Raw genomic sequence first — 25,606 nt, forward strand, 5'->3', positions numbered from 1 at the left:
CTTTCTCATAGACACTCAAATCTCACACCTGCCCTGTGTCTTTCCAGGTACCATTTCCCCCATAAAGATGGTGGCATCTGGTCCCAAGGAGGGGAGGGTCTCTGGATCACTCCCACTCACCTGTACGGTAACGGGAGCACATCTGCAGAGCCGTCGATATGACTGGAATTGTGTCCATCAGGCCCCAGGAGGGGAGCTGCAATTTGTAGGCTGGATCTATCCTTTTGGGAATAACACGGGCTATGCTCCAGCCTTCCAAGACCGAGTCATCATCTCTGCAGATAAAGACAAAAATAAGGTCTCCCTGCAGCTGCATGCCCTTACAGCCTTAGACACAGCCACCTATTTCTGTGCCAGGCAGCACACAGTGACACCAATGGAGGGAGAGGCAGCATGAAAAGGGGGAGGACTGCTGTGGTGACAGCGCCCTTTCTCAAAATTACAGTTGCCTGTACTTGCCCTGGGAAATATCAGTGAAGTCTGGGATTAATAGATGCTGGAACTCCCAATATATCCATGGGCAACAGAATCTGCAGTAAAATTTGACATTTATGATGGAAGTTAAAAATAAAATTGCATGTACGAATAAGTCTCATGGGCAGGTCAGTCCCCACACCCCTCACACAGCATCACGATTCACACACTTCCCCACGTGCTGCCATTACCTCCTCCTCCTCATGGCTGCCCTGGTGCTCCTTCAGTCCCAGGAGAATGGGGACAGAGCGACCACCTCAGGGCACCTCTCTGGGCAGGGATGCTTGGGAGCCAGTGTAGGGGCTGCAGGAGGGCACATGGCTCCTGTGTGCAGCCCACATCTGCCCCAGCCTGCCTGTCCAACCCATTCCTGTAAAGAATTGGCTTGTACCCTCATCAGGTAGCTACCCTCACAGCTCTGGGCATGGAGGAGTGGACAGATGCTTTGTCACATGCTGGGCCTGGGATGGGGCCTGAGCAGTGCCAGCCTACAGCAGCATGTGTAAAACCTCACTAAACAAGGGGAGAGACTTTTGGGCTCTTGATGCTTTTTGGGTGAGAGGAGCCTGCAAGCAAGGGACCATCAGGAGAGGAAGGTGCCTCTGAGGGTGCAGAGGTGGTGGAGGAGAAGAGGAAGGAAGAAAGCAAAGAAGGCAAATGGTATCCTGGGCTGCATTAGGAAAAGCGCTGCCAGCAGGTCGGGGGTGGAGATCCTTCCCATGTGCTCAACACTGGTGGGACCACATCTGGAAATCTGTGTCCAGTGCTGGGCTCCTCAGTACAAGAGAGACATGGACATACTGGAGATAGCCCAGTGAAGGGCCACAGAGATGATGAAAGGACTGGAGTGTCTCCCTGTGAGGAAAGGCTGAGAGACCTGGGACTGTTTAGCACAGAGAATAGAAGTTTCTGTAGGGACAATCTTATTCATGTCAACAAATACCTGAATGGAGGGTGTAAAGAGGATGAAGCTAAGCTCTTGCCAGCAGTGTTCAGTGACAGAACAAGAGGCAACAGGCAAAAATAGAAACACAGGAGGTTCCCTCTTAAGGAAACACACTTCTACCATGAGAATGACAAAGCATTGGCACAGTTTGCCCAGAGAGGTTGTGGAGTCTGCCTTCTTGGAGGCACTCAAAAGCCATCTGGACATGGCCCTTGACAGCTGGCTCTAGGTGGCCATACTTGAGCAGAAGAGGATGGACAGGGTGACTTCCATAGGTCCCTTTCAGCCTCAACCATTCTCTGATTCTGTGATTCTAAGTTGGCTTCTATGGTTTCCAGGTCAGGCCTGTGGTGAGGCTGAGCATGTATTCCTGGTGGGCGCACTCACACAGTATACAATACATAAATGGCTGGCAACACAGATCAAGAAACAGAGAACACAGCACTCAAACAGCCTGAAATTGTTTCTCTTTCTGGATGATCAGGATGAAAGACGATTAACTGAAAACATGTACATATGTGTATATATTCACATATATGCACTGTGGAGACCTCCAGTAACTGGCCCTAGAAACTCAGGTCTACCCAGTAGTTGTCCAGACCTCTGAGGCCAGTAGTCTTACTCTAGTTGCTGGTTCTCAAATTGTGAGAAACTGAAAAGGTAAGGTCTCAAACATTGTGGCAAAACCAGGTCTGCAACAATGAGCTGCAGGAGATGGGACATCACGATAATGAAATAAAGTTGCGATTAACATAACAATGATAAGCTGAAGGCAAAGGACCAGCTGCCACAGGAGGTGGGGGGGAGGGGGGGAGGCTGAAGAGTGTGCAGTTCTGTGTTCTAATAGGCCCAGCATGGCACTAAGGGAGAAGACCCCAGACCACCCTTTGAGACCCTTCAAGATAACCTGAGACCCTTTGGGACCCTTCCACCTTTCGCGGTCACCCCCCCAGTGATGCCAGCACAGAAGATCAAGGATTATGCAAGCGGTCAATTGAGAGGTGGGAATTTGACTACGAAATACACACAGGAACAAGAGCTGGGTGCAGGTGCATGCTCACCACCCCAAGGACTACTCCACCCACCATTCTCATCACAGAAACAAGCCAAGCACCGGAGGGAACCGAGTCAAACACCAGACAATACGCATCACTGGAGGACCAAGACTACAAGTCTCATCATACATGTTGCAGGAGCTGAAAGGATGGTGATATCTCTGCCTCTCTTTTCCTCTTTTCTCTCTTTCTATTCTTTTGCTTTCCTTTTAATAAGCAGTAAGTAATGTAGGGTATAAAACCCCACATATGCCATAAAACTTTCTGCCCCTAAATTATTTACCAGTTGGGCTGAGCTGCAAAATAGAAGTCTTTTTTAATGGACCTTAAGTATTGTGTATACTCTATTCCAACCAAAGGGAATGACGAATCTGAGTTACTTCTCCTCCCTCAGTGGGACAAGACACAGACCTGTGCATCCACCCACCCATAGAGACACACACTCTATGTGCCCCCCCTTCCAGTAACTGAGTTTAGACATCCAGTCTGTGCAATATCTGGCCCTGGATACCCTTGCCTCCCAGGGGCCTCACATGCAAAGGGTCTCTCTGCTAGCTGGTCTGGACCTCTGGCCTTACCAGTAGTTGACCAGAGGTCCAAACCTCTGGCCTGTACTCTGGTAGTTGGTTTGAACTTCCTGCCCACTCTTCACAGTAACCAAATATCAGATTCCCTTGTTTCTCCGATGCCTTGCCCAGACTTACAACTGCTTCAACTGATGGCTCCCAAGCCCCTTACTCATTGGCTAGTGTGGGGAACTACGGTGGGTCCTTGGATTCCCTGACAGAGGGCATGGGAACATAAATTAGCCTTGAAGATATGAAGGCTTACCCGTGAGAAAGATGGGAGTAAAGGAGTATCCGGAGATGTTCAGGATGTACCCGTGAGAGACAAAGGAGTAAAAGAGTAACATTGATGATAGCAAAAATAGCCAATGAGATGTTAATGCTGTAACTTGTAACCAATAGTGAAGAGACACATTATTTGGTAAAACTGTATAAAAATGCACTTGTGGCAATAAATGGCATCTTCTACTTTCATCATGGAAGAACTTGATCTATGTCGTTTGTCCGTCTCAACCGCGACAGGCTAGTCTGGCTTGATATTCAGTAGTGATTGCACATGTTGACATAGACACACACAAATGCATTTATTTCAGTCTCTTTATCTCCAGCTTTCATATCTGTATTTGTCTTTCCAGATGATTTAACCAGATACAGATGATTGTGTCTGCCCCTAAGTTCATCAGATCTCTCAGTCAATCACACAAAATCTGTTTTGTTCATATACAGTGACGTCTGTGTTTAGCACTGGGGTCAGCCAGGTTCCTGAGACATACTCAGAACTGTAGGTGGATCTGTCCAAATAATTTTATAAGCTCTGCCCTGTCACCCAGGCCAAGTCACTGTCTCTTCTAGCAAAGAAAGAACAAGATGTCTTCTGTGGATGCATGGTGTAACAGCTTGCAGGCACTTCTGTGCCACTCACACTGACATAGGGAGGATTGTGTCAAATCAATGACATTGGACTGGTCTTTTTCATTTGGAAAAGTGAGCTGAAAGAGTACATTTTAATAAGACACTGTATTCTTCTTTGGCCAGGATGACTAAAAGGAATTAAAGTACCAGTATGTGCTGGATTTACGGACTTCTGAAAGGGAAGAATAGCACCAGATATTGAAGACAAAAAATACACAGCAATAAACAATATACTTGAGTGTCTTACCCAGCTGTGCTTTGAAAACATGCTTGTACCATGATCCAGTGTGAATCTATCAATTTATTTCCTGCACTAAATTGAGACTTGGCCATGTCCATCCTTCCCAAATGAAACTTCTGTCCCTTATGAAAAATTTAGAACCCAGGCTTGTTTTTCACTGGCATTTGCTGATGTCACTTCCTAAACCATCCTTTACAGACATTCAGTAAGTCCTGGGGTAGAAAAATAGATTGCAAGGTTGAATTCATTTGTTTTTCATCACTTCCCTTAAGCAGTCACAAACCAGAAGCTGGGAAGCTCTTACAGTAAAGGGCAGGAGACACAGTCTGAAAAGTGAGACACAGATTGTGACATGGATTGAAGCTGTTCTTGGAAAACCAAAGACTGGGTAGTGAAATGCAGATTGTGTGCATCTCCAGCATGAACCAGATTCTCCTGATTGCTCTAGCTCTTCTCTCATATGAGTATCTGAGGATCCCAGCCTCCTTGTGATACTCTTTCACATCTGTGACTTTTGATTTCCACAGTATAAACATGTATTTATGAAAGTTGTGTGTTTACAAAGAAACAAAATTCCCTTTGTAGACTGGAGACTTGCAATATAATTGATCAAGGTGGTTATGATGTTTATGGATGAACCAATGTACCCCTAAGGAAGCAGCAATTCCTTAAATAGGCTAATAAACCAAATATCATAACTAGTAGTATTAATACAGAAGCAATACTGAGTTAAAATTCTATTGTTTAATGTTAGTCTTGACACAGAAGTATATTACTATAAAGAAATTTTAGAAATCACACACACAAACACTACTAAATTGCAGTTCTCCTGCACATAACATTAAGGTAAAAGTCTCTCCTTAGAAGTTTATCCTTTCTTATTTAAACTTCCCATGTCAAGACTTTTGACTATAGACCTCTTGAAGAAAACAGCATTTTGTCAAATGTTGTTCTTTACAGGATCCTGGAGGGCTTGGATCCACATTTTGCCACCATCTGTAGATCTGCTGCCACAAGATTTCCCCTGCCTGAGTTCTTTATTCTCCACCCAAATTTATACCATATTTCCAATTTTTTATTTTCCTGAACATAGCTTTTAACCACTTTTGCACCACTTTGTCCACACACTCTTCTCAAATGAATAACCTGCCGTTACCAAAAGGTACTTACCTTTTTTTTTTTTTTTACTCATTCATCCCAATTCTATTACTTTCATACCTGAATTTGATATTTCTGACACTATCACCTAGCAATTTTGGACCAAGATGGTATTACTGATATTGTTATACAGATGAAGGAAGCTTTCCATCCCAAGACTCCCTTCTGAACCTGCATGTTGCATTTCATTTATGATGTTATCCATTTTTTTTTTGACAGAATTATCTCGCTTTGGTCCTGACTTCCCTACCTAATTTTAGTTTAGCACTATCAGTTTCTCATCATGCACACACACAGCTTGCATACCAGAGCAATAAAATAACCCATTTTGTGCTCACAATATGCCTTTGTACTTGAACAGTTTTCATCACATGCCTGGTTCCTATCAAAGGCCTTAAATAGTTCTGAGGCCTAGAATACCTGTGCAACCTCTTCCTCGCAGGTGTCTGCAGAAAATCCATGGCCACTAGTACAAGAAAAATCTATGAAAAAGATTGGGGTGGAACTTTTTTAGGTGTGTGAAGGACTACATCTCATCCTTCCAAAACTGGATCAGCATCTCCAGAGACATGTCCAAGAAACAGTTCTCACTGGAGATGTGCTTCCTCACACTTGCTGTCACCCCTACCTTCCCCTGTGGTAGCAACACCAAGACAGAGATGCAAACAGGGTTCACACTAGAAAGAAAGGAACGTTTTCCCCTAACCAGGGCCGATCTGGAAGAAAGCCTAGGCCTACATTAGTTTTGCTGTTAAATTGCAGACATGAGGGTTAGAAGAAGAAAGAAATATATGCAGTGATCCTTGTGATGTGGTGGGAGTACCTACCCAAGAGAAGCAGTTTGGCTGAGTGCATAGATGACCAGTAGTACCCTTTCTGCTTCCCTTTTTAATGCTATTTTTCAAGGACTGAAACAACAGAATCAGTCCTGAAAATCAGGCGTAGGTTTTGGAGAGAGTTTTGTGATTTGGAAATGCTGTGGAATGATGCCTGTGTGTCTGCATTTTTCCTCGCAGGAGAAAGCCAGACTCTTAGAATCACCAAAGCATTCAACCACAGGGAGATCCGGGCAGGAAAGATCCAAATTGCTGGTAAAAGCAGAGCCTTAGATTAGATAGTCCACAATCTTGTCAAGCAAAACTTTGAATATTTCTAGCAAGGGAAAATTCTACCACCTCCCTGGGCAACATGTTCCAATGTTTAATTATTCTCATGATAAAGAAAATTTTTTATAGCCAGATCATATTTTCCTTGAGGCAACTCCTGACAACTGCCTCTTGTCACAGAATCAGAGAATGGTTGGGGTTGTAAGGGACCTCTGGGGATCATCCAGTCCAACCCACCTGCTACAGCAGGTTCACCTAGAGGAGATCGCACAGGAACGTGTCCAGGTGGATTTGAATGTCTCCAGAGAAGGAGACTCCACAGCCTTCTCTGGGCAGCCTGGGCCAGGCTCTGGCACCTGAAAGTAAATGGGTTTCTCCTCATGTTTAGATGGAACCTCCTGTGTTTCAGTCTGTGCCTGTTGACCCTCACCCTGTCATTGGACACCACTGAAAGGAGTCTGGTCCCATCCTCTTGACACTCATGCTTGAGATATTTATAAGCATAAATAAGGTCCTCTGTCAGCCTCCAGGCTGAACAAAACCCCCTGCTCAAGGGGGAGGTCACCGCCATGCAGCCTGCAGCCATACAGGAGAGCTCAATGGGCTTGGGGGGCTACAGATATTTATAGCACAAAGTGATTGTAGTCAAATCCCACTTTGCTGTATGTGCAGGATTGCAGCCACAGCAGCTACAGATTTGTTTAGACCCAGCTCAGTCTGGTACCATTACCTCCTGATAAGACAGGGTTTAGTTTCCTTAGTTCCTAAGAAGATATGGCCTAGCACAGTCCTCACAGTTTTCACAGCAGGGCTGATTTAAGTCAAGTCCACTTGTTGATGATGCCTGAGCCAAAGTACTGTTCCCTCAGTCAGAATGGGTGCATCCATCACAGTCTCATTTTTATTTCCTTTACCCCTGGCAGTTGGTGACCTTTCTTAAATATACTTGAGCAGAGATGCCATAAGCTTCTCTGACTGGCTGACGCTTTGACACTAGTGGGTTGGTTTTGTCTGTTTCAGTGCCAGCTGGATCCAGTTGTGACAGGCAGAGAGCAGTACATAGCTTCCTTCTGCGAAGGACATCTGTGCAGCACCTTGCTAGGGAAACCCTGAAATTTATGCCAAATAAAACATGAGATACTGTCCCAAAGAGAGAAGAGAGGTCCGGGGGAACTGGTTGATTTTCAAGAATCATCACCTTCAAGCTCAAGAACCCATGTACAGGGTTCATCCCATGTACAAGAAGACAAGCGAAGGTGGCAGAAGGCCTACATGAATGAATGAGGGGCTTTTGACAAAACTCAGACATAAAAAATGAAATATGCAAGTGCTGGAGGCAGAGTTTGGTGACCTGAGAAGAACATGGAGACTCTTCAAGCACACAGGCATGGGGTCAGGAAAGCCAAAGCCCACCTAGAGATGAATCTGCGCAAGGCAACAAGAAAAACTTCTACAGCTATGTCAGCACTAAAAGGAAGACATGGGGAAATTGTTCTGCTGCTAAATGGGAACAGGACTTGGTAACAATGGGCACAGAAAAGGCTGAAGTACTCAGTACCACCTTTGTTACATTCTTTATTAATAAGATTTACCTTTAGGAATTCTAGGCCCCTGAAGTCAGTGGGTAAGTCCAGAGCAAGGAAGACCAAGGTCTTCTTCAGCTGATGAGGATCAGGTTGAAAGAACATTTGAGTGAACACACACAAGTCTTTGTGACCTCAAAAGATGGACCCACAAGAGCTGAGGGAGCCAAGTAATGTCATGTGAGGCCACTCTTGATTGTCTTTGCAAGGTGATGGAGATCTGGAAAGGTTCATGAGAACTGGAAAAACTAAATGTCACTCATATTCAAGAAGGAGGTTATGGGGAATGGCAGGCTGGTCAGCCTCACCTCAATCCCTGGGAAGATGATGGAAAAAAGGACCCAGGGAAATATTTCAGGTGTATGAAGGACGAGATGATTTGGAGTAACCAGCATAGATATAAGAAGAAGAAATTGTGTTTAACCAATATGAGATAGCCTTCTGCAATGAGATGACTGGCTTGGTGGAGAAGGGAAAAGCAGCGGATATTGTTTACCCTGATCTTAGGAAAGCCTTCAGTGCAACCTCTCATAATATTTTCATAGACAAACTGGTTACATATGGGCTGGATGAATGGACAACGAGTTGGGTTGAAAACTGGTTGAACTGCTGGTCTCAAAAAGCTGTGGTCAGCAGCATAAAGTCCAGCTGGAGGCCATTACTATCTCAGGGAACAAAACCAGGTCTGATGTGTTTTCGTATCTTCATGAATAAACTTAATGATAGTACAGAGTGCACTCTCAGTGAGCCTGCAGATGATACAAAACTAGGAGGAGCTGTTGTGTTAGCATTCAGAAGAATCTCAACAGGATGGAGAACCAGGCAGACTGGAACATCCTGCAGTTCAGTGAAGAGCAATGCAAAGTCCTGCACATAAAGAGGAGTAAGCTCAGACACCAATACATGCTGAGGACCAACCAGCTGGAAAGCAACTTGGCAGAAAGACCTGGAGAACCTGACAGACTACAAGGTGAACATGAGCCAAAAAAGCGACCCTGTAGCAAAGAAGGCAAAATCTTCCTAGACTGCATTAGAGTGTTTCCAGCAGGCTGAGGGAGGTGATTCTTTCGTCTCTGCTCAACACTGGAGAGGTCTCAATTGGAATGCTGTGTCCAGTTCTAGGCTTCCCAGTACAAGAGAGAGAGGCACATACTGGGGAAAGTCCAGGGAAGGGCCACAAAGATCATTAAGGAACTGGAGCATCTGTCATAGGAGGAGAAGCTGAGAGAACTGGACTGTTAAGCAGAGAGGAAAGGTGGCTCAGGGAGGATCTCATCTATATAAATACCTGATGGAGGGGAATAAAGAGGATTGCACCAAATTCTTCTCAGTGGTACCCAGGGACAGGACAAGAGGAAATCAGGACAAGTTGAAATTCAGGAAACTCTGCTTTAAAAAAGGTTTTTCACTGTGAGTGACTGAACACTGGAAGGGATTGTACAGAGAGGTTGTAGAGTTTCCATATTCAAAACTCAAATAGACATGGTCCTCATGGATCTGCTTTCACTGACCCTCTTCAAACAGGGGGTTGGTACTTGACAATCTTCTAATATCCTTTCCATCCTCATTCATTCTGGGACAAGCATCGCCACCACTTCCCCCCTGCAATTTTAGCAGATCCACAAAGAAAAAAAGGCAATGATACCAAGCAAAATTAACTTCTGAAGAATTTGTGCATCACAGACTCATTTTGCTAGAGCATGAAAATATCAGAGATATAAATAATTGTAGGTCTGGGATAGTCCTAGTATGTAAGAAAAATTTAAACTCGCAGTTAATGTGATTTGAATATCTGGGTCTTGGCATTCTTAAGAAAAGAGTCTATCTTAAATATCTAGATTTACTGATATCTGAAAGCAAGCAGTTTGAGTTAAAAAGACTCTTCCAATCTTAATCAGTCCATATTCAGTGTCGCCAAGTATCAGCAATGTTTCAGTATGACGTTTGTGTTATTACCTTAATCTACCATAAAAAGTGATGCTGGCAATGCTATTTTTAATTTACGGCAATTGCTGTGTGGTTTGATTATCCAGCAGTAAAAGAGCAGAGGAAAACAAAATGCAGCATCCAAAAGATATTAAAGAAGAGGTGTCACCTGACACTGAAATGAAAACACAGATGTTTTTGTATGACTATTTACCACGGTGTGGGCTAGGTAACACAGTAGTTGAAGGGGACTGAACCACCCAACACAGATTTCCTGAAAAGTTTGAAGACGCAACGTACTACACTTTCTTACAACATTTTCCCACAGACAACTGCATCTTGAAGAACACATTTGATGCTGATCATGATTCAAGCTATGGGACAATCACTGTATGCCATGCCATTTTTTCTTGCACTCAAATTTGGATGTTGAGTTCAAGACCATTTGATTTTGAACATATAATTATCAACACCAGTTCAGCAGATCAGTTTTTACCTGCCAGAGTTTAGAAGTTTCCATCTAGGTTACTCATTTTGTCCCCTTGTATTAATTACAGAGAAACAAGTGCTTATAAGAAGGTATTTTAGACAGACAAAATTTCAGTTGTGGCATGACACTCTCTGCAACATTCAGATAACTGCCTCAAATGCAGCTTCTGGAAGGTAGGTGAGAACACACTAACACCATGTGGGTGGAAGACATCTCCAGTTTTCCCTGACCATCCACACAGATCATGACTCTGCACTCTACTACTGAGCATCAACATTTAAACGGGACCCTCTATCTCAGCTTGCAACAAGCAATGCCCCTCTATCCATCAGTTCAATCTAGTATTAAAATTCTCCCAGATTCGTCCCTTTTCTACGTCTGTTTCTCCTCCAATGATTTAAGAGATCATGCATTAATTCCCTCCTGAATGGCATGATCTTTTTCTCTGTGGCCCAGATAATGATTTTCTTGTCTTTGCCCATAACACCTGCAGTTTTTTCCCACTTGTTTTCTCCTCAAGGCATGTTTTCTGAATTTCTGACAATACCAGTTTCATAGAATACCAGGTCAGAAGGGACCAAAAAGATCATCTGGTCCAACCTTTCTTGGCAAAAGTAAAGTACAGACAAGATGGCCCAGCACTCTGTACAGCTGAATCTTAAAAGCATCCAGTGTTGGGGAATACACCACTTCCCTGGGGAAATTATTCCAGTGGATGATAGTTCATAATGAAAAATTTCCTTTGCGTCCTATCAGAATCTCCCATGGAGCAATTTGTACCTATTACCCCTCTTCTTTTCCATGTGACTTCTTGTAAAAAGGGAGTCTTCATCTTCTTCATAGCCATCCTTTAATTACTGGAACATGGTGATGAGGTCTTCCCTAAGCCTTCTTTCTCAAGGCTGAACAAACCCAATTTTCTCGGCCTTTCCTCATATGGCAGCTTCCCAGTCCTTTGATGGCCTTTGTGGCTCTTCTCTGTACTCTCTCCAGCCTGTCCACATCTTTTCTGTAGAGCAGGGACCAAAACTGAACAGAGTATTCCAGGTGCGGCCTGACAAGAACTGAGTAGAAAGGGATAATGTCTTCTTTGTCTCTGACGATGATGCCCTTGCTAATGCAGCCCAGCATCCTGTTGACCTTCTTTGCTGCAGCAGCAGCACCCTGATCACTCACATTAAGCATGTTGTCCACCAGGACCCCCAGGTACCTCTCCACAGAGCTCTGCATAGATGCCAGGCTGTGCTACACTCCGGGATTATGTTTTCCCATGTACAAGACCTTACACTTGTCCTTGTAGAACTTCATAAGGCTTTTGTCAACCCACTCTTCCAGCCTATCCAGGTCATCCTGCAGGGTGGTTCTCCCTTCCAAAGTTAATTTACTTCACTCTCCTAGGAAATCTGTGTTAGTGCATTCGTTCTCAATTCGTTCTCCCTTCATAGATTTCTGTGGGAGATGGGAGCTGCAGAGTCTCCATTGCTGCTAAACTCTAAGGAGGCCTTGGAGCTTGCATGAAATCACCCAGGCAAGCAATAGCTTCAGGGAAGAGAGCAGGGCCCATCCACACCTGGGCCATTTACAGTCATTGGTCTCTTTGCATCACCCCCTCCAACCCCCTTTTTTGTGTATGTTTGTTGACCCCCACTGTCAACTCTCAGTACCACTTCGGTATATGATCGGACTAACAGTTTTGCAACGTTTTCCCTCGCTGCCTCTTTTACTTGGGTAGATCAGTCCTATAATAACTCACAATTGCCTTATCATCTTCCTGTACATGTAATTATTTTCTTTTTTTTCAGGATATTAATAAATTTCCCATCCTTCCTGTCCTCTTCCAGTCTGACAGCAGTTAGAGAGTAGTATTAAATCATATTTCCTTCGTACACCACCTGCGCCCGTCTGTACCCAAGTCTTATTTTTTCCCTATAAAGCTGTTAACATGAGGTCATCTTGGAGTTGCTATCTCAAGGTAAGAGAACCAGGGCATGTCCATTTTCAAGGATTGTTCTGTTTAAACACTGTCCATGGGGTGGGGGTGGGGAAGTACTCATACACTTACCCTGGTGCAAATAACAAGTGATTAATGTTTCACTCAAAGGTGTGTTTCAATCATGTGGCTGTGTTTACATCCTTGCATTGCAAGGCTATGTTTTGTATTAATAGCATCTTGAATAACCGTCAGGCAACAGCCACTACAGCTCTGCTTCCAGAGTGATCACTGAAGTGGCAGCTGCTTTGCTGTCTAGCCTACATATGAGACATGTATTCAAACAAGATTTATCTTCACCTGCATATTATGCTCCACACATGTCTTTGGGTGCAGGTGGCACTAAGGTTGCAGAACTTGTCCATCATGGAGGATTTGATCCATTCATTTTGCATGATATGGAGCAAAATTCTTATTTAATGACTTCTCCCATGGAACAACATATCTCTACCTAATAAAGAATAATAATTTGTTTTTTATTTTTAAAGATACCAAGAGCATGATACAGTCTTCCCAAGGCACCAAGCAACCCTCAGCACTGGCCAGTCCAGAAAGATAACAATGCTAAACCCCAGACTGAGTGTATTCCTCTTCTTCCTGTGCAACAAAATACAGTTCAAAGTGACAAAAAAAAAAACCAAACCCAACCCAAACCAACCAACCAAAAAACAAACACCGCCCCCGTCCCCCAAAAAAAAAAAAAACAAAACACTTCTGCAACTCTGAAGAGTTTTGCTAATTGCTGTAGAATAATACTTCAACTTAATTTTTGCTTTTACATTAGACTAAAATCTGTGCCTTCCCGGATCAACATTATAATCATTTGTTATAACCCTACAGGTCCCAAGAAGGTTCAAACCCCCTCTTCTGGCCCAGCTTCAGGTCCTTCTTTTAAAGTGATTTCTCCATGTGGTGTGTACGGTATACGACTAGCTATCTCATATGAAATACTGTATAGCAAAAGGGAAGGAAGAGACACTTTTTGTAAGTAAGTGTATCACTGTGTTGAGAACTTGGAGTAGCACGGTGACACAAACACTGTGAGGTGTCATACAAAAACCCGAGACTGCAAAAAGAACAATGCATTTTGAGGAAGAAAGGAAAAAGGGCATATTTTTAAGACAGGAACTGCAGAAGTCTTCTGAGCATTTATTCTGGAATTATATTGCTTACTGAGCTAATAGAAGGAAAAAGTGTTTTAAAAGCTTTGACCTGGAACAAGTTGTTTGAAATTGCTCTACTATGAAATTTTTGTTTTCTCTCTGCACAGTTTTGGAAACAACGGTGACTGGAGCACTTCCACAGCAGTTCATGTATTCATCTTTCATGGAAACCACTGGCATTTTACATCCTGATTTTATACACCTTTAGAGTGTGGTGTGGAGAGTGGGTTTATTTGATTATGCGAAAACAGTGTGGCAACAGACAAACTTGTGTTTGGAACCGGGATCACTTTTTCAGTTGAGCCAAGTAAGTTACACTTGTTTTACTAGTAATGTATTTCTCAAGTTTGTACAGGGGTGGGAAAAGGGATCCTGTGATATGACAGCATAATGAGAAATTTCTGCTGAAAATTTATATCAGTATTAATTTTGTGTCACTTATTTCTGTGTCATAACTCCTGTTCTTCAGGAGTGAGGGGAAAAAAGCATATCCCCAAACAGTAGGCTTTAGAAATCATTGGCTCCTCTGGACACCAGAAGAGGTTTTCCATGTTTCTAGGATGTTGGCATCCTGACTTTTTTAGTGTTTTCCTCCCCAGCCCCCACCCCGTCCCCCCGCCCCTTCCCCCCCCCCCAGTTTCTGTGGAAGATATTCAAAAGAACTTAAAACGTCTAAGAACGCTATAGGAGCTGGGCCTTCTGAGAATCTCCAGACAAAAAATATACAGAAAACATCCTTTAATCATCACACAGTTTTTGAGACATCTCCTCCTGAGAATTCAGTAATAGAATAGCTAAGGAATTACTTCGTTTATTCCCTGTATACTTCTCACTGGAGGAAGTCAAGATACACGAGAGAATGGATACATAGCCAGCAGTCAAGATACACGAGAGAATGGATACATAGCCAATTTTGTCATTTTGTAAGATTAAAAGGAAAATGAAGTACAAGTGTTTGCATAAATATATTAACTGCTTTTTATGTGCAATACAAATATAACTGCTCCCCTGTCACATCCCCCAGTACAAAGATGTCCTAAGGAACTACAAGAGTTCTGTTTCTTTCAGAAGCGACAGCCAGAGAAAAGACAGAATAAATGGTGTACTTGGAATGGCACTAAACTACTCTGTTGGAGACCCCAGTGTTGTTCTTTAGGATGGCTTGGCATCATGCAGTGAGATAGTCTCGTGATTTGGAAACCTCTCCATAGCATTATTCACTTGTTAACTTTATATGCCTTGGTCAAGCTCCACATAGAAATATTACAGAAACCTTCAAAGAATGGAATTTAGAAAGAAAACCTTCTTGGAACTGAACGTTTCTACCTGCAAGTCATCCCTCTCATTAGAATAGCATTGTACAGTGAAGTGACAAACTGTTCTTTCCCTATGTGCTATAATTCAGCCTTTTAGCCTTACCAGGTAAAGGATTTTGGGGTAATAAAGAAAAAAGGATCATACTACAAGCCTATAAGGCCACCCTTGGAGTAAAAGTTCTTCTTAATATCTCAGTTGTTATGAAGTCAAAATCAATATGATCATTTGTGTTGTATTCTTAACAGTTCCCTTCCTCATTTCAAGCTCCCTTGCTAAAGGAATTCATTTTATATATATATATATAAAATATGTGTATATATATATATACACACATATGAGTTCTGGTCAAAACAACATTAGGAGCCCAAGGGATTAGAAAATCCAATTAAAATCCTACCCTTACAGTCACTTTCTGTCTTTGATCTGCTCTGGGAAACAGGAGGAAGACAGAAACACTCAGACACTCAGCTGTCAGGGGGCAGAGGTGGCTGTGCTATATCTGAACTATAAATTATTTAACTCTCATAAAAGTATGCAGAAAATTAAGTCATCCCCAAATGATGTTTCTTTTTCAGAGAGTCAAGAAGAATCTGCCCCAGAAGTCATTGTGCTTAAATCAAAGGAAGCCAAACAATATGACAAACTGAATACGGCTTGTTTGGCAAGGGCTTTCTATCCCAAGAACATCAGCCTTGATGTGCCCAAGAGTGACATTGTATATGATCTGAAGGCACCTCTTGTCACATCTGAGGGGATGTATAGTACCATGAAGATAGTTGGAGTGGAACCAGGTGCAGAGGTAAAGTGCAATGTTATGCACACGGGGAACAAGAATACAGCCAGCATAATTCTGCCAGGTACAGTGTTGTGGTCCAAACACAACGTGATTCTGGGAGATGCATCTTGCAATATTATTTTTTTCCCTTTGAGAACCTAGCAGGAACAAGTAACTGCAATCAGAAAGATATGTAGGTGCCTAGTTAGGTGAAGATTAGATGTTCAAAAGCACCTAGCATATATGGAATTAATTCAACTATTTAAGCAACTGGAGTTTTCTTCTCATAAAAGAAAACAAACAAGCAAAAACTCTGAAACACATGCTCCCTGCTCCAAAATAAACCCTCTAGTATTTGTGAGTCCACCTTTATCTAAGGCAAAATAGTTCAAGGGACATGAATATACAAGCCTGCCAGAAGAAAGTTTGAAATAACTTTTATGAAAACCCCAAATAAAAACTGATGTGATTTTTTTTTCCCAAAAAATCTTTTTTTTTTTTTTTTTTTATCAATTTTTAAATTTTTCTTTTTCTGTGGTAAAGTTCATTTCAAAGAAGACAGAAAATAAAACTCAGGAATCCTGATTTGTATGGTTGTTGGTTTTTGTCTTTTTTTTTTTTTTTTGGTGTGTTATTTTGTTTGTTTGTTTTGGTTTTGTTTGTTTTGCTTTTGTTTGCTTGTCTGTTTGGTTGTTTTTTTCTGCAATTACATATAGAAAGCTAAAGTTTCTCTTCTAGTTAATCTCAGAATTAATGGCCTGCCTTCTAATTCTATAGTACTATTTATCTGCTGCTGTGAAAAGAGATATAGCGATGTTTTGTGTGATTTTTGTTTTGTATTGTTTGTATACAATTTATAGTGTCTCTCATTCAACAGAAGACAAAACTCAATAATTTGAAACAGTTAATGCTTGCAGCATTACAGGTGCCTCTACAAAAGGTGAGTTGCCTGAAGGAACAATAGCATATGGTCACTTTATTGGGGATTCAGTAACAATGCATGAAAATGCATTGTCTTTCATACAGAAATATCTGAATTGAAGATACTTATTAAGCAATAAGCTGCACTTTTTGTGGACTCAATATCAAAACATGAAAAATTGCTTTCTCTGGTACAGAAATGTCAGAATTGGAAGTAATTATTGAGAAATAAACTGCTGTTTCAGGTTAACAGACTAAATAGCTAACAAACTTCCATGGGATGAAACAGCAATGGGAAGTAAATTGCGCACTGGGCAGACATCTTTCTTCCCCGCCCTTGATACATTCCTCTGTCACCTTTTCCTTTGTTCCTGCTTCCCTTATCCACCTATGATGTGTGGGTTTTCCTTCTTTTTTGGGGGGTGGGAGTGGGGCTAGGGATAATATCAAGACCACACTCCCTTCCCCGTTCTTTTTAAGGCAGATGTCAAAATGGAGAAAGCGAATATGCTGTTCATGGCTGTTTTGGGTTTGAGAGTCCTGCTGGCAAAAAGCATCGCCTTCAATACAATCATGAGTATCAAGCTGTTTATTTTCTGAGACAGGAAACATTATTCAGTCCCTGGAAACACAGGAGGCAAGTGCAAGGAGTGGCCAGTTGGCTTTGCATCTTTCTGTTACCCCACAAGGAACTATGTCAGTTCAACTCTTCCTGTTTCCACTGGCTAAGTTAATGTAACCCCCAAATCGCACCTCACCCCCCAATTGCCTTTGCATCAGGCTGGTCCAGAGCATCTCGGGTTCTATCAGAGATCCTCTGCTGGTTATTTCAAGTGGCAGAGCACAAAGTCTGGTAAATATCCAGATCAGCAAGAACTATAAAGAGATAATTCTAAAAGCCAACAAATATGAAAAGGGGGGTGGAAAAAAGGAGGAGAAGAATTCTGAACATCAAGTAACCAAAATGACAAAAAAAAAATTGTCCAACCCATTCCAGATTAACAGAAACTCAACACCACTGCATTAAATGTGAATAAGAATTTTAAATAGACATTGTTTGCTCTTTCAGGTACTAGGTGAGCCAGCAATGGGCTGAAGGAGAGCGGAAAGAACATACAGAAAGATAATTTAAACACCATGAGATGCTCTTCAGTTAACACCATCTGGAAGCCTTCTTAAACAGCTAATACTGCTGAACTCTTGTCTAGGTTAGTTTCATTAATTGTTAGAACAATTTTTGTTATTTCTTATTTCCATAAGAAATTTCCCTCATCCATGTGCTAAGCAGGAATAGTTAGCTCTCCTACTCCTGAATCCATTGTACTGAAGCATTCAAATTTCTTAGACAGTTTTGAAAACTTAAAATTGAAGTTTATACTTACTACGCTTTAAAAATGCTATCTCTGGTCATATTATATTATTGTCTATGTAAGTAATGCTTTTCTGCTTAGGGATCCCAGGTACGGAGGAAGTACTGTATAGTTTTGATTTTTAGAAGTTTGTATTGGTGGCAATTTTGTAGTGCAGGTAACTAGAACAGGTAACACTGGACCTGAAGGAATTCACTTCATACAGGTATTCAATAGTATTTTCATTTCTATCCCTTCTTTAGAACATTTTTCTCTTTTGTTATGTACTTAGCACCTGCATTTTAGATTTTCTCAATATACACCAAAATAAAATTTTATTATGCTTAGTTTGTACTATGCCCTTTCTTCTAAACGTTAGCTGGAAATTGTTGAAATTTCACTGTCCTATCTACTGACCAATGAGAACCAGAAAACCACCTGTTACAGCCCAGTTTTCCTTTTAATTAAATTTGTCTTTCTTGGGCTTTCCACAGGGAAAGACACTCCCTGACACATTTAAGAGACTTCAGGAGGGCTGTCAATTCTGGCCCTCTTAGGTTTAAAGGAATTCTAACTATTCATTCCCCCTTCAAATTATTTAGGCTGAAAATTGTGGATCATAACAGAAAGGGATGGGTCTGAAGAGTAAACAGTTAATGTCAGGGATTGGCTCAAGGAGCATGGACATGAGTCCACCAAGCAACTGTACGAGCAGAGCCCATTTTAGTTGACATAAGTAGGCCTTAGTTAGCTCGTCTATTAGGCCGTGGGAAAGGGGGAACGGAAAAGTACTAACTAAGGCAGGGTCAGGATATCCTTGAAGAGATAAGAGTCAGAAGAATGCGGGATGCGCATAGCTAGCTAAACCCAAGTAGGTGGAGTAAGTAAATGTAACCTTTTAGTGCTTAGCCTATTAGATAGAGACAAGTATGCATAATTATGGTATTTGGTATAAATGCACGCTATCTCGGGCAATAAAGTTGAATCATGCTTTATCACTCACATTGAGTCGGCCTGCATGTTTTCCTCAGCCGCGTACTCGCAAGTGGCCCCCGAACAGGGACTCTTGAAGGAGCGGCTGAAGCAGAGGGGCACCGGGAAGCAGCGACCGGGGGGTCAAGAGCGACCGAACACTGCGTGCGTCGGTGTGTCGTCTCCGAGGACCTGAACTGAATTTAGGAGTTCACCGTCTGCGTGGGCTACAAGGCAAGGGCTGCAGGTGGTGCCAGGTTTACAAGGTACCAAGGATTATAGGGTAAGGCGCTTTTCTTTTGCCTAAGGGCAGGTATCAGGATTTTTTTTGCCTAAGGGCAGGTATCAGGATTTCTTTTGCCTAAGGGTAGGTATCAGGATATGGATAAAGGAACTATGGATTTAGAAGTAGCCCAAGATTTATTACAGCGCTTTTTAGAAAAGCGGGGGGGGGGTTGAGTGTATCAAGCATCTAGCTGGTCTAGTTGCAGTAGATTGAGTGAAAGGGTATTTTTCGAATACTGATTCGCTCTTTGATGTGTCGGAATGGAGAAAATTAGGAGACATACTATGGGATATGGTTATAGATTATGATAAATCAGCGAAGAACCTCAAAAGACTATTAACTTGGTGCAGAGGCAATGCGTATCCTGCTGACCTGTCAGGAGTTTTTCAAATAGAGAGTTGGAAAAAGATGGGAACTGTGTTGTGGAAGGCAATTAGTCACCATGAAAAATATATTCTCGGCCTTGTAACCATCTGGAAACTGATAAATACTACAGTGAAGCAATTAAAACCTGAAAAGACTGTTACGAGCATTAGTGACTCAAAACTTAACCTTGAACTTTGGGACAGTATAGAGCAGAAATTATGGGATAAAGTCAGCAATGGAGATACAGAAGCTAAATCATTAGTAACTACATGGAAGCTTGAACGGCCTGCTGCTGCCGGAATATTTGCAGCGTTGCAGCCTGATAAGTATCCTGAAAGTTGCTGTGAAGTTCACCCGGTTTGTGTCTGCGATACCCTCCCTATTCCATCCCCTGCTGTGCTTTCAGCATCCCCGATGGTTCAGCAGTCCGGGGCGGGGGGAGGAACAATGCCAAACGGTTAGCCTCCTGTACCATCATCTAACCCTGGTGAGAACAGCAAGTCCAGAGGATTGGTGTCAGACAACTTACTCAAAGAACCTGTGAAAGCTGAGAATGCTAAAGTCGTAAACACATGTACTATCAGTCCTTTTACCAATTTTACCAATCTGCTTTTCCTGCCTTTAACCCTCTAACTTCCACGAGAGAACAGAAGAAGTCACTGAAAATAGAAATGGACAACAGAACTGTGTGACAGATTAGATCAGCTAACAGCAAGTGAATCCGACAGTCGGCAATGTGGTCATGATAATCGTGATGGGAAAGGGGGTGCTCCTGGGGACTCAGGGTATAAAACTTAGAAGTTAAGGAAGCACTGGTGTTGAAATTAGCAGTAAAGAATGCTAAAGTTTGCTATCAACATGTTATTTGCGAGTTTTACAGTGCATATTATGTGCTCCTGTTTACTGCCTCTCTGAAAGTCAAGCAGCTTGTCAGGAATGTGAGTTAATTGTTTCACTGGTTGTTGTTAGAATTGTTTCTTTGTGGTATAAGTGCACCGTAAAACTTTCTCTCCACTTTTCCCACTCACGCTGCAAGCAGCCCTGTGCTTTTCCATGGGGTCAGAAATTACTGTTTTCAGTCGTGTTCATAAAAAATCGGTATTGGGAGGTGTTTCAAAACATAGGGAAGCACTTGGAAATATGAGGAAAGAAGATCTTGTAAAATATTGTAATTAATGGTGGCTGCTGTATAAGTTAAATGATTGGGAAAAGTGTCCGCGGAATAGAATCTTGAAGTATAACACCTTGTTGCAATTAATGTTGTTTTTAGGGCGAGAAGAGTAAGACAAAATAAATCCCTACAAGAGATCATTAAATCATTTCAGACAGCTGAGAGAGAGTTAACTGATAACACGCAGGTCACAGTAAACTTGCCGAAGTCTGCACAATGTTTTCCTTATTAGCCTGTTTTCTTTGTGGGTATCTGTTTAAGCATGTTGCAATTTTGGTAGGTCTTTGTTATATGGTACAGTAAGTTCACAGACTGTTAAATCATGAGAATTGGTTGACTCAAAAGGTGCGTTTTGTGATAGTACAAAAAGATTATGAGTAATTTAGTTCCTTACTGCGTGAACGTGATGTTAAGATTTTATGTGTAGTAGCTGTTATATTTTTTTTTCTAGCGTACTAGCTTTATTCCAATATCCAGACTTGCGCAACTCTGTGACAGGCTGTCTCTCATCTCGGTGCACTAAATTTGGCCTTTTTGTATGCACATCAAGTAAAGAATCCTGGTTTCAGAATAACAGTTGTAGTGCACCAGATGAGACACTAATAAAAGGCCTTGCCCAGTCCAGCTTGCTGCGGCGGCGGGGGGCGGGGCAGGTGCCGAATGGGCCTCCAGCGCGCACTGACCCATTTTGTCAGGGAGACCCAGAGGTACCTCCACCTGGCTGAGCAGTAAGCGGTTCAAAGGTGCAATGCAAAAAATTGAGATATTGTCTTAAATTGGTGTAAGTGTGATCCATCTGCTTATTTGAACTTGGTATATGGTTTTTGTATCTGAGCTCAGTATTTTAGTTTGCATATTCATATTTGGTACCAAAAGAATCTTGTTTGGGGAGACAATTACAAAATGGGAACCGGTTCCACTGCTAAAATTCCACCTTGCTCCCCCTTAGGATGCATCCTTACACATTAAAGTAATCGCTTATATTGTTAGAAAAGCATTTAAATTTTTAAAATACTATGATAGATGTGAACTTGGGGTATTGTATGAAGTTATGAAGTTGTATTTAAAAGTTGCTGGAATGTGAACTGATTTGGATCTAGGACAATAGAATAATGGATTTATGTTTATTATACTGGTTTATACTGTTTTTTGACATCTCTAAATTGTAAAAGGTAAATGGAGCTAAGGAATGTAACTATTGCTGAGTTACTTGAAATTGCATGTAAAGTGTATTATGGCTGGAATGAAATGGGAACACAAAAGACCAAAACATCCCAGGCCTATGTGCAGCTCATTGTAACTGAGAAGTTTCCCAGAGCCTCCTACTTCGTACCAGCCAGTATGCCAGCTGCATGACCTTGGTTATATCTACACTGCAAAGAAAGAAAAAACAACTGGAAAAACCTGGCTGCCTGCTTTTAAAGCAGTGAAAGGGGGGTTCTTTCTCCCCCCCACTGCAGCAATGTAATACTGAATGGAGCAGTCTGAGGGTTAAGTTTAAAGGCATCCTTAGCAGACCCGTAGTTCTAATGAAACTGGACAATTAAACCAAAAATTTGTTGATAGACTTATCCTGTGGTAATTAGTTGTAAGTGACTTCTTAGTAAATTCACCATGCTAGTTTTTGAGGACATGGGAGACAACGAAAGAAAGGCTGTTTTTTGAGACAAACGGAATGCCAAATTTGGAACAAAGTTTTAATACATGAATTCTTGTATTTGCCCAAAAGTCCTATACCTCTCTTAGGTTAAGATTTGTTAAGTAAATTGTAAGCTCAAATAACGTTTTCTGAGAATTCTGTTTAGTTGCATGTCCTACAAGAAGCTGCTTGGATGATGCAGATCTGCTTGTGCAAGTGAGAAATCTTCAAGGAACTTTTGAATGCTGTATTTCCACTAGTATTAACAGCCAATGTTTTTGATAAAGCAAATACTACACTGATAGATCTGAAACAGGACTTTGATCCGGTAAGGGAAAACAATATCCAATAAATATGACAGCCAAAATGGAGTTAGAAACTTTGAGGGATGAATTTATGACAACTTTACAGGCTGACTGCATTTGATTGGACTTGCAGATTTGTCTATGAAACAACCTGTGGCTACTGTGGGACAGTATGATGAGAATGCTAACAGACTAATATACCAATTGTCACTCTGATCAAGAAAATGTAGGGAATGAATTTAAGTCTTAATAGACCATGATCCTTTTATCATATATGTACCATTTGTGAAATTTAATTCTGATTTTTTTTTATTTTTTATTTTATTTGTAATCTATGTCTTTGTCAATTGCACTAGCTGGTTTTCTTAACAGCACAGCTTTTGGTATGCATAAATGTAAAATGTAAATTGCTGCAGAACCTGCAAGTCTTTAACATCAGGTCATAGGCCATACTTGTATTTGGTCTGATCCTACATACTTGCACAGTTTTTGTTGATGGTTTTGGGCAGTCTCATAAAGCTGTAGTGGTTTAGCGTGAAGATAGTGATTAGCATCATTCTGTGAAAATTACTCAAAGTTCAACCCAATTAGCAGAACTTGGCACAGCTTTAAATTATTTAGAGATTTTTAAGGAGGAACCTCTAAATTTGATTTGCGATTTTGAGTACGTAGTCAAGATCCAATGCACGTATCTGAGTCTGAACTGTGTTTTTGTTTTGGTTTGGTTTGTTTTTTCTTTTTTTTCTTTAAAAAAAAAAACAAAAAGGGGGGAGAAGTAGGGAAAACATCACAAAACCAATTGTCAAAAGGATTGTATGTGATGAATCACTTATATCTAAGTGGTGCAGCCTAAATTTGCCCTGTGATGAAACACTTTGTAAGTATGACCCAAACCCATGCTAAATCAGAAAGAACCTACATTAGTTATGGTCAAATCACTAGTTAACATTCAATGGAAAAGGCCACACCAATTGATAACCTGGGGTAGAGGTTATGCTTGTGTTTTTACAGATCAAGGGCCGCAATGGTTGCCAGAACAAAACGTGAAACCTGTGTTATCTTCCTGACAATGATTGTTGCAGCTGCTGTGTTTTGGATGCCTGCACAGACAAAGACTAACATGTGGATTACATTAGCCAACATGACTGACCATCTATATGCCTAACTACGATGTCTCTGGAAAAAACGTTCCACACATGCTTGGTTGGTGTCTTCCTTGATGACTACAGCAGCATCACATGACTGTTTTAAATAGTGGTTGATGCAGAGGCATTGCAACGAACTGTAATAATACTAACATGGCACTTTGGATTAATTGCCTCCTGGAAGCAGACATCGAACCACAGGAACTGGAATTGCTGGCATCTATGCCCATGGATGCTTGTATCCAGCCACTTTGTGAAAAGTGTCAGAACAGTATACAAGAACATGAATGGATAAAACTGCAAAATGTTAATGCTACCCTTGGTGACTACAGAAATGAAACTCGACGGTGTAATGCTTCACAGAGGAATCCAAGGGATGTCATTGATAATGTGGGACAGCAACCCTAAAACCTCCTGTATGGTGTATTCTTGATCTGTGAAGATAGAGCCTGACCAGGAATTCCTTCTAATGCTGTTGGAGGACTGTGTATTTTGGGACTATTAACTCTCTTAACGCCCAATGTATCTATGATAATAGATCACAGAAGAGCAAGACGAGAAAAACACTTTTTGCGTGTATATGAGTCAAAATGTGATGATAATGTAGTTTTTTGAGGATCAGGGTTAAGGGTTTTAGGATCTCTTGTATCTAGTGTTGGCACAACTAAAGCTTTAAATACTTTAGAAAAATTAGGATGCTGGCTAGTTAAGCAAACAAACAGAACTTCTAAGGCTTTAAGTGGACTTTTGTTAGATGTAGATTCTGTAAGACATGCTACACTGCAGAATACAGTCACAAGAGACTTTTGTTATTAGCCCATGGAGATGGATGTGAGGAATTTGACGGAATGTGCCGTATGGATTTACAGGATAAGTCGAGATCCATACACAAGGAGATTAAACAACTTACGGACCATTCTCAGAAGATCAGAGAGGATGTGGGCCTCTTTGGCTTAGAGGGCCTCATGAACTGGTTTGGACTAGGAGGATGGGTAAAAGGGCTTTTGCAGAGTGCTCTGGCTCTCTTAATCATAGTAGTAGTTGCATTTATATGCTTGAGCTGTGCTATATCATGTATTAAGAAGATTTTAGAGCAGACACTTGGGCAGGCTCTGCTCGTAAAAAAAAGAAAAGGGGGGAGATGTCGGGGATTGGCTCAAGGAGCACGGACATGAGTCCACCAAGCAACTGTACGAGCAGAGCCCATTTTAGTTGACATAAGCAGGCCTTAGTTAGCTTGTCTATTAGGCCGTGGGAAAGGGGGAATGGAAAAGTACTAACTAAGGCAGGGTCAGGATATCCTTGAAGAGATAAGAGTCAGAAGAATGCGGGATGCGCATAGCTAGCTAAACCCAAGTAGGTGGAGTAAGTAAATGTAACCTTTTAGTGCTTAGCCTATTAGATAGAGACAAGTATGCATAATTATGGTATTTGGTATAAATGCACGCTATCTCGGGCAATAAAGTTGAATCATGCTTTATCACTCACATTGAGTCGGCCTGCATGTTTTCCTCAGCCGCGTACTCTCAAGTTAAGACAAGGGGCAATATGAGCATTAATGTACAGACCTCAGGAGGTGAGAGAACAAGGTGCTGCTTTTTCACTCACCAATACTAGGAAGGGGCCAACAGGAAACACTGCAGGGTGTTTTGACAGATAACCTGGCCATTTGGGGGGAAGCCAATAAACCCCAACACTGACTTTTTTTCTCATAAGCTGAAAGCTTCTGCCTGCTTGATACAGGATACTG

The 25,606-nt window shown here is 41.7% G+C and overlaps 1 protein-coding gene across 1 annotated transcript in view; it reads left to right on the plus strand.

Moving 5' to 3' along the window:
* LOC102088834 (immunoglobulin epsilon heavy chain-like) overlaps positions 1 to 25,345 on the plus strand; it is a 34,251-nt gene extending 8,906 nt beyond the window's left edge. The window contains 7 exon segments of the mRNA XM_021300643.2: positions 48 to 367; positions 3,225 to 3,238; positions 13,862 to 13,921; positions 15,507 to 15,784; positions 16,580 to 16,642; positions 17,108 to 17,241; positions 17,404 to 25,345. Of these exon segments, the coding sequence (XP_021156318.2) occupies positions 48 to 367; positions 3,225 to 3,238; positions 13,862 to 13,921; positions 15,507 to 15,784; positions 16,580 to 16,642; positions 17,108 to 17,241; positions 17,404 to 17,505 (971 nt within the window). The 3' untranslated portion in view covers positions 17,506 to 25,345.
* The last annotated feature ends 261 nt before the right edge of the window (positions 25,346 to 25,606 follow it).

Source organism: Columba livia, chromosome 11, assembly GCF_036013475.1.
Source record: "Columba livia isolate bColLiv1 breed racing homer chromosome 11, bColLiv1.pat.W.v2, whole genome shotgun sequence".
Classification (NCBI taxonomy): Eukaryota; Metazoa; Chordata; class Aves; order Columbiformes; family Columbidae; genus Columba; species Columba livia.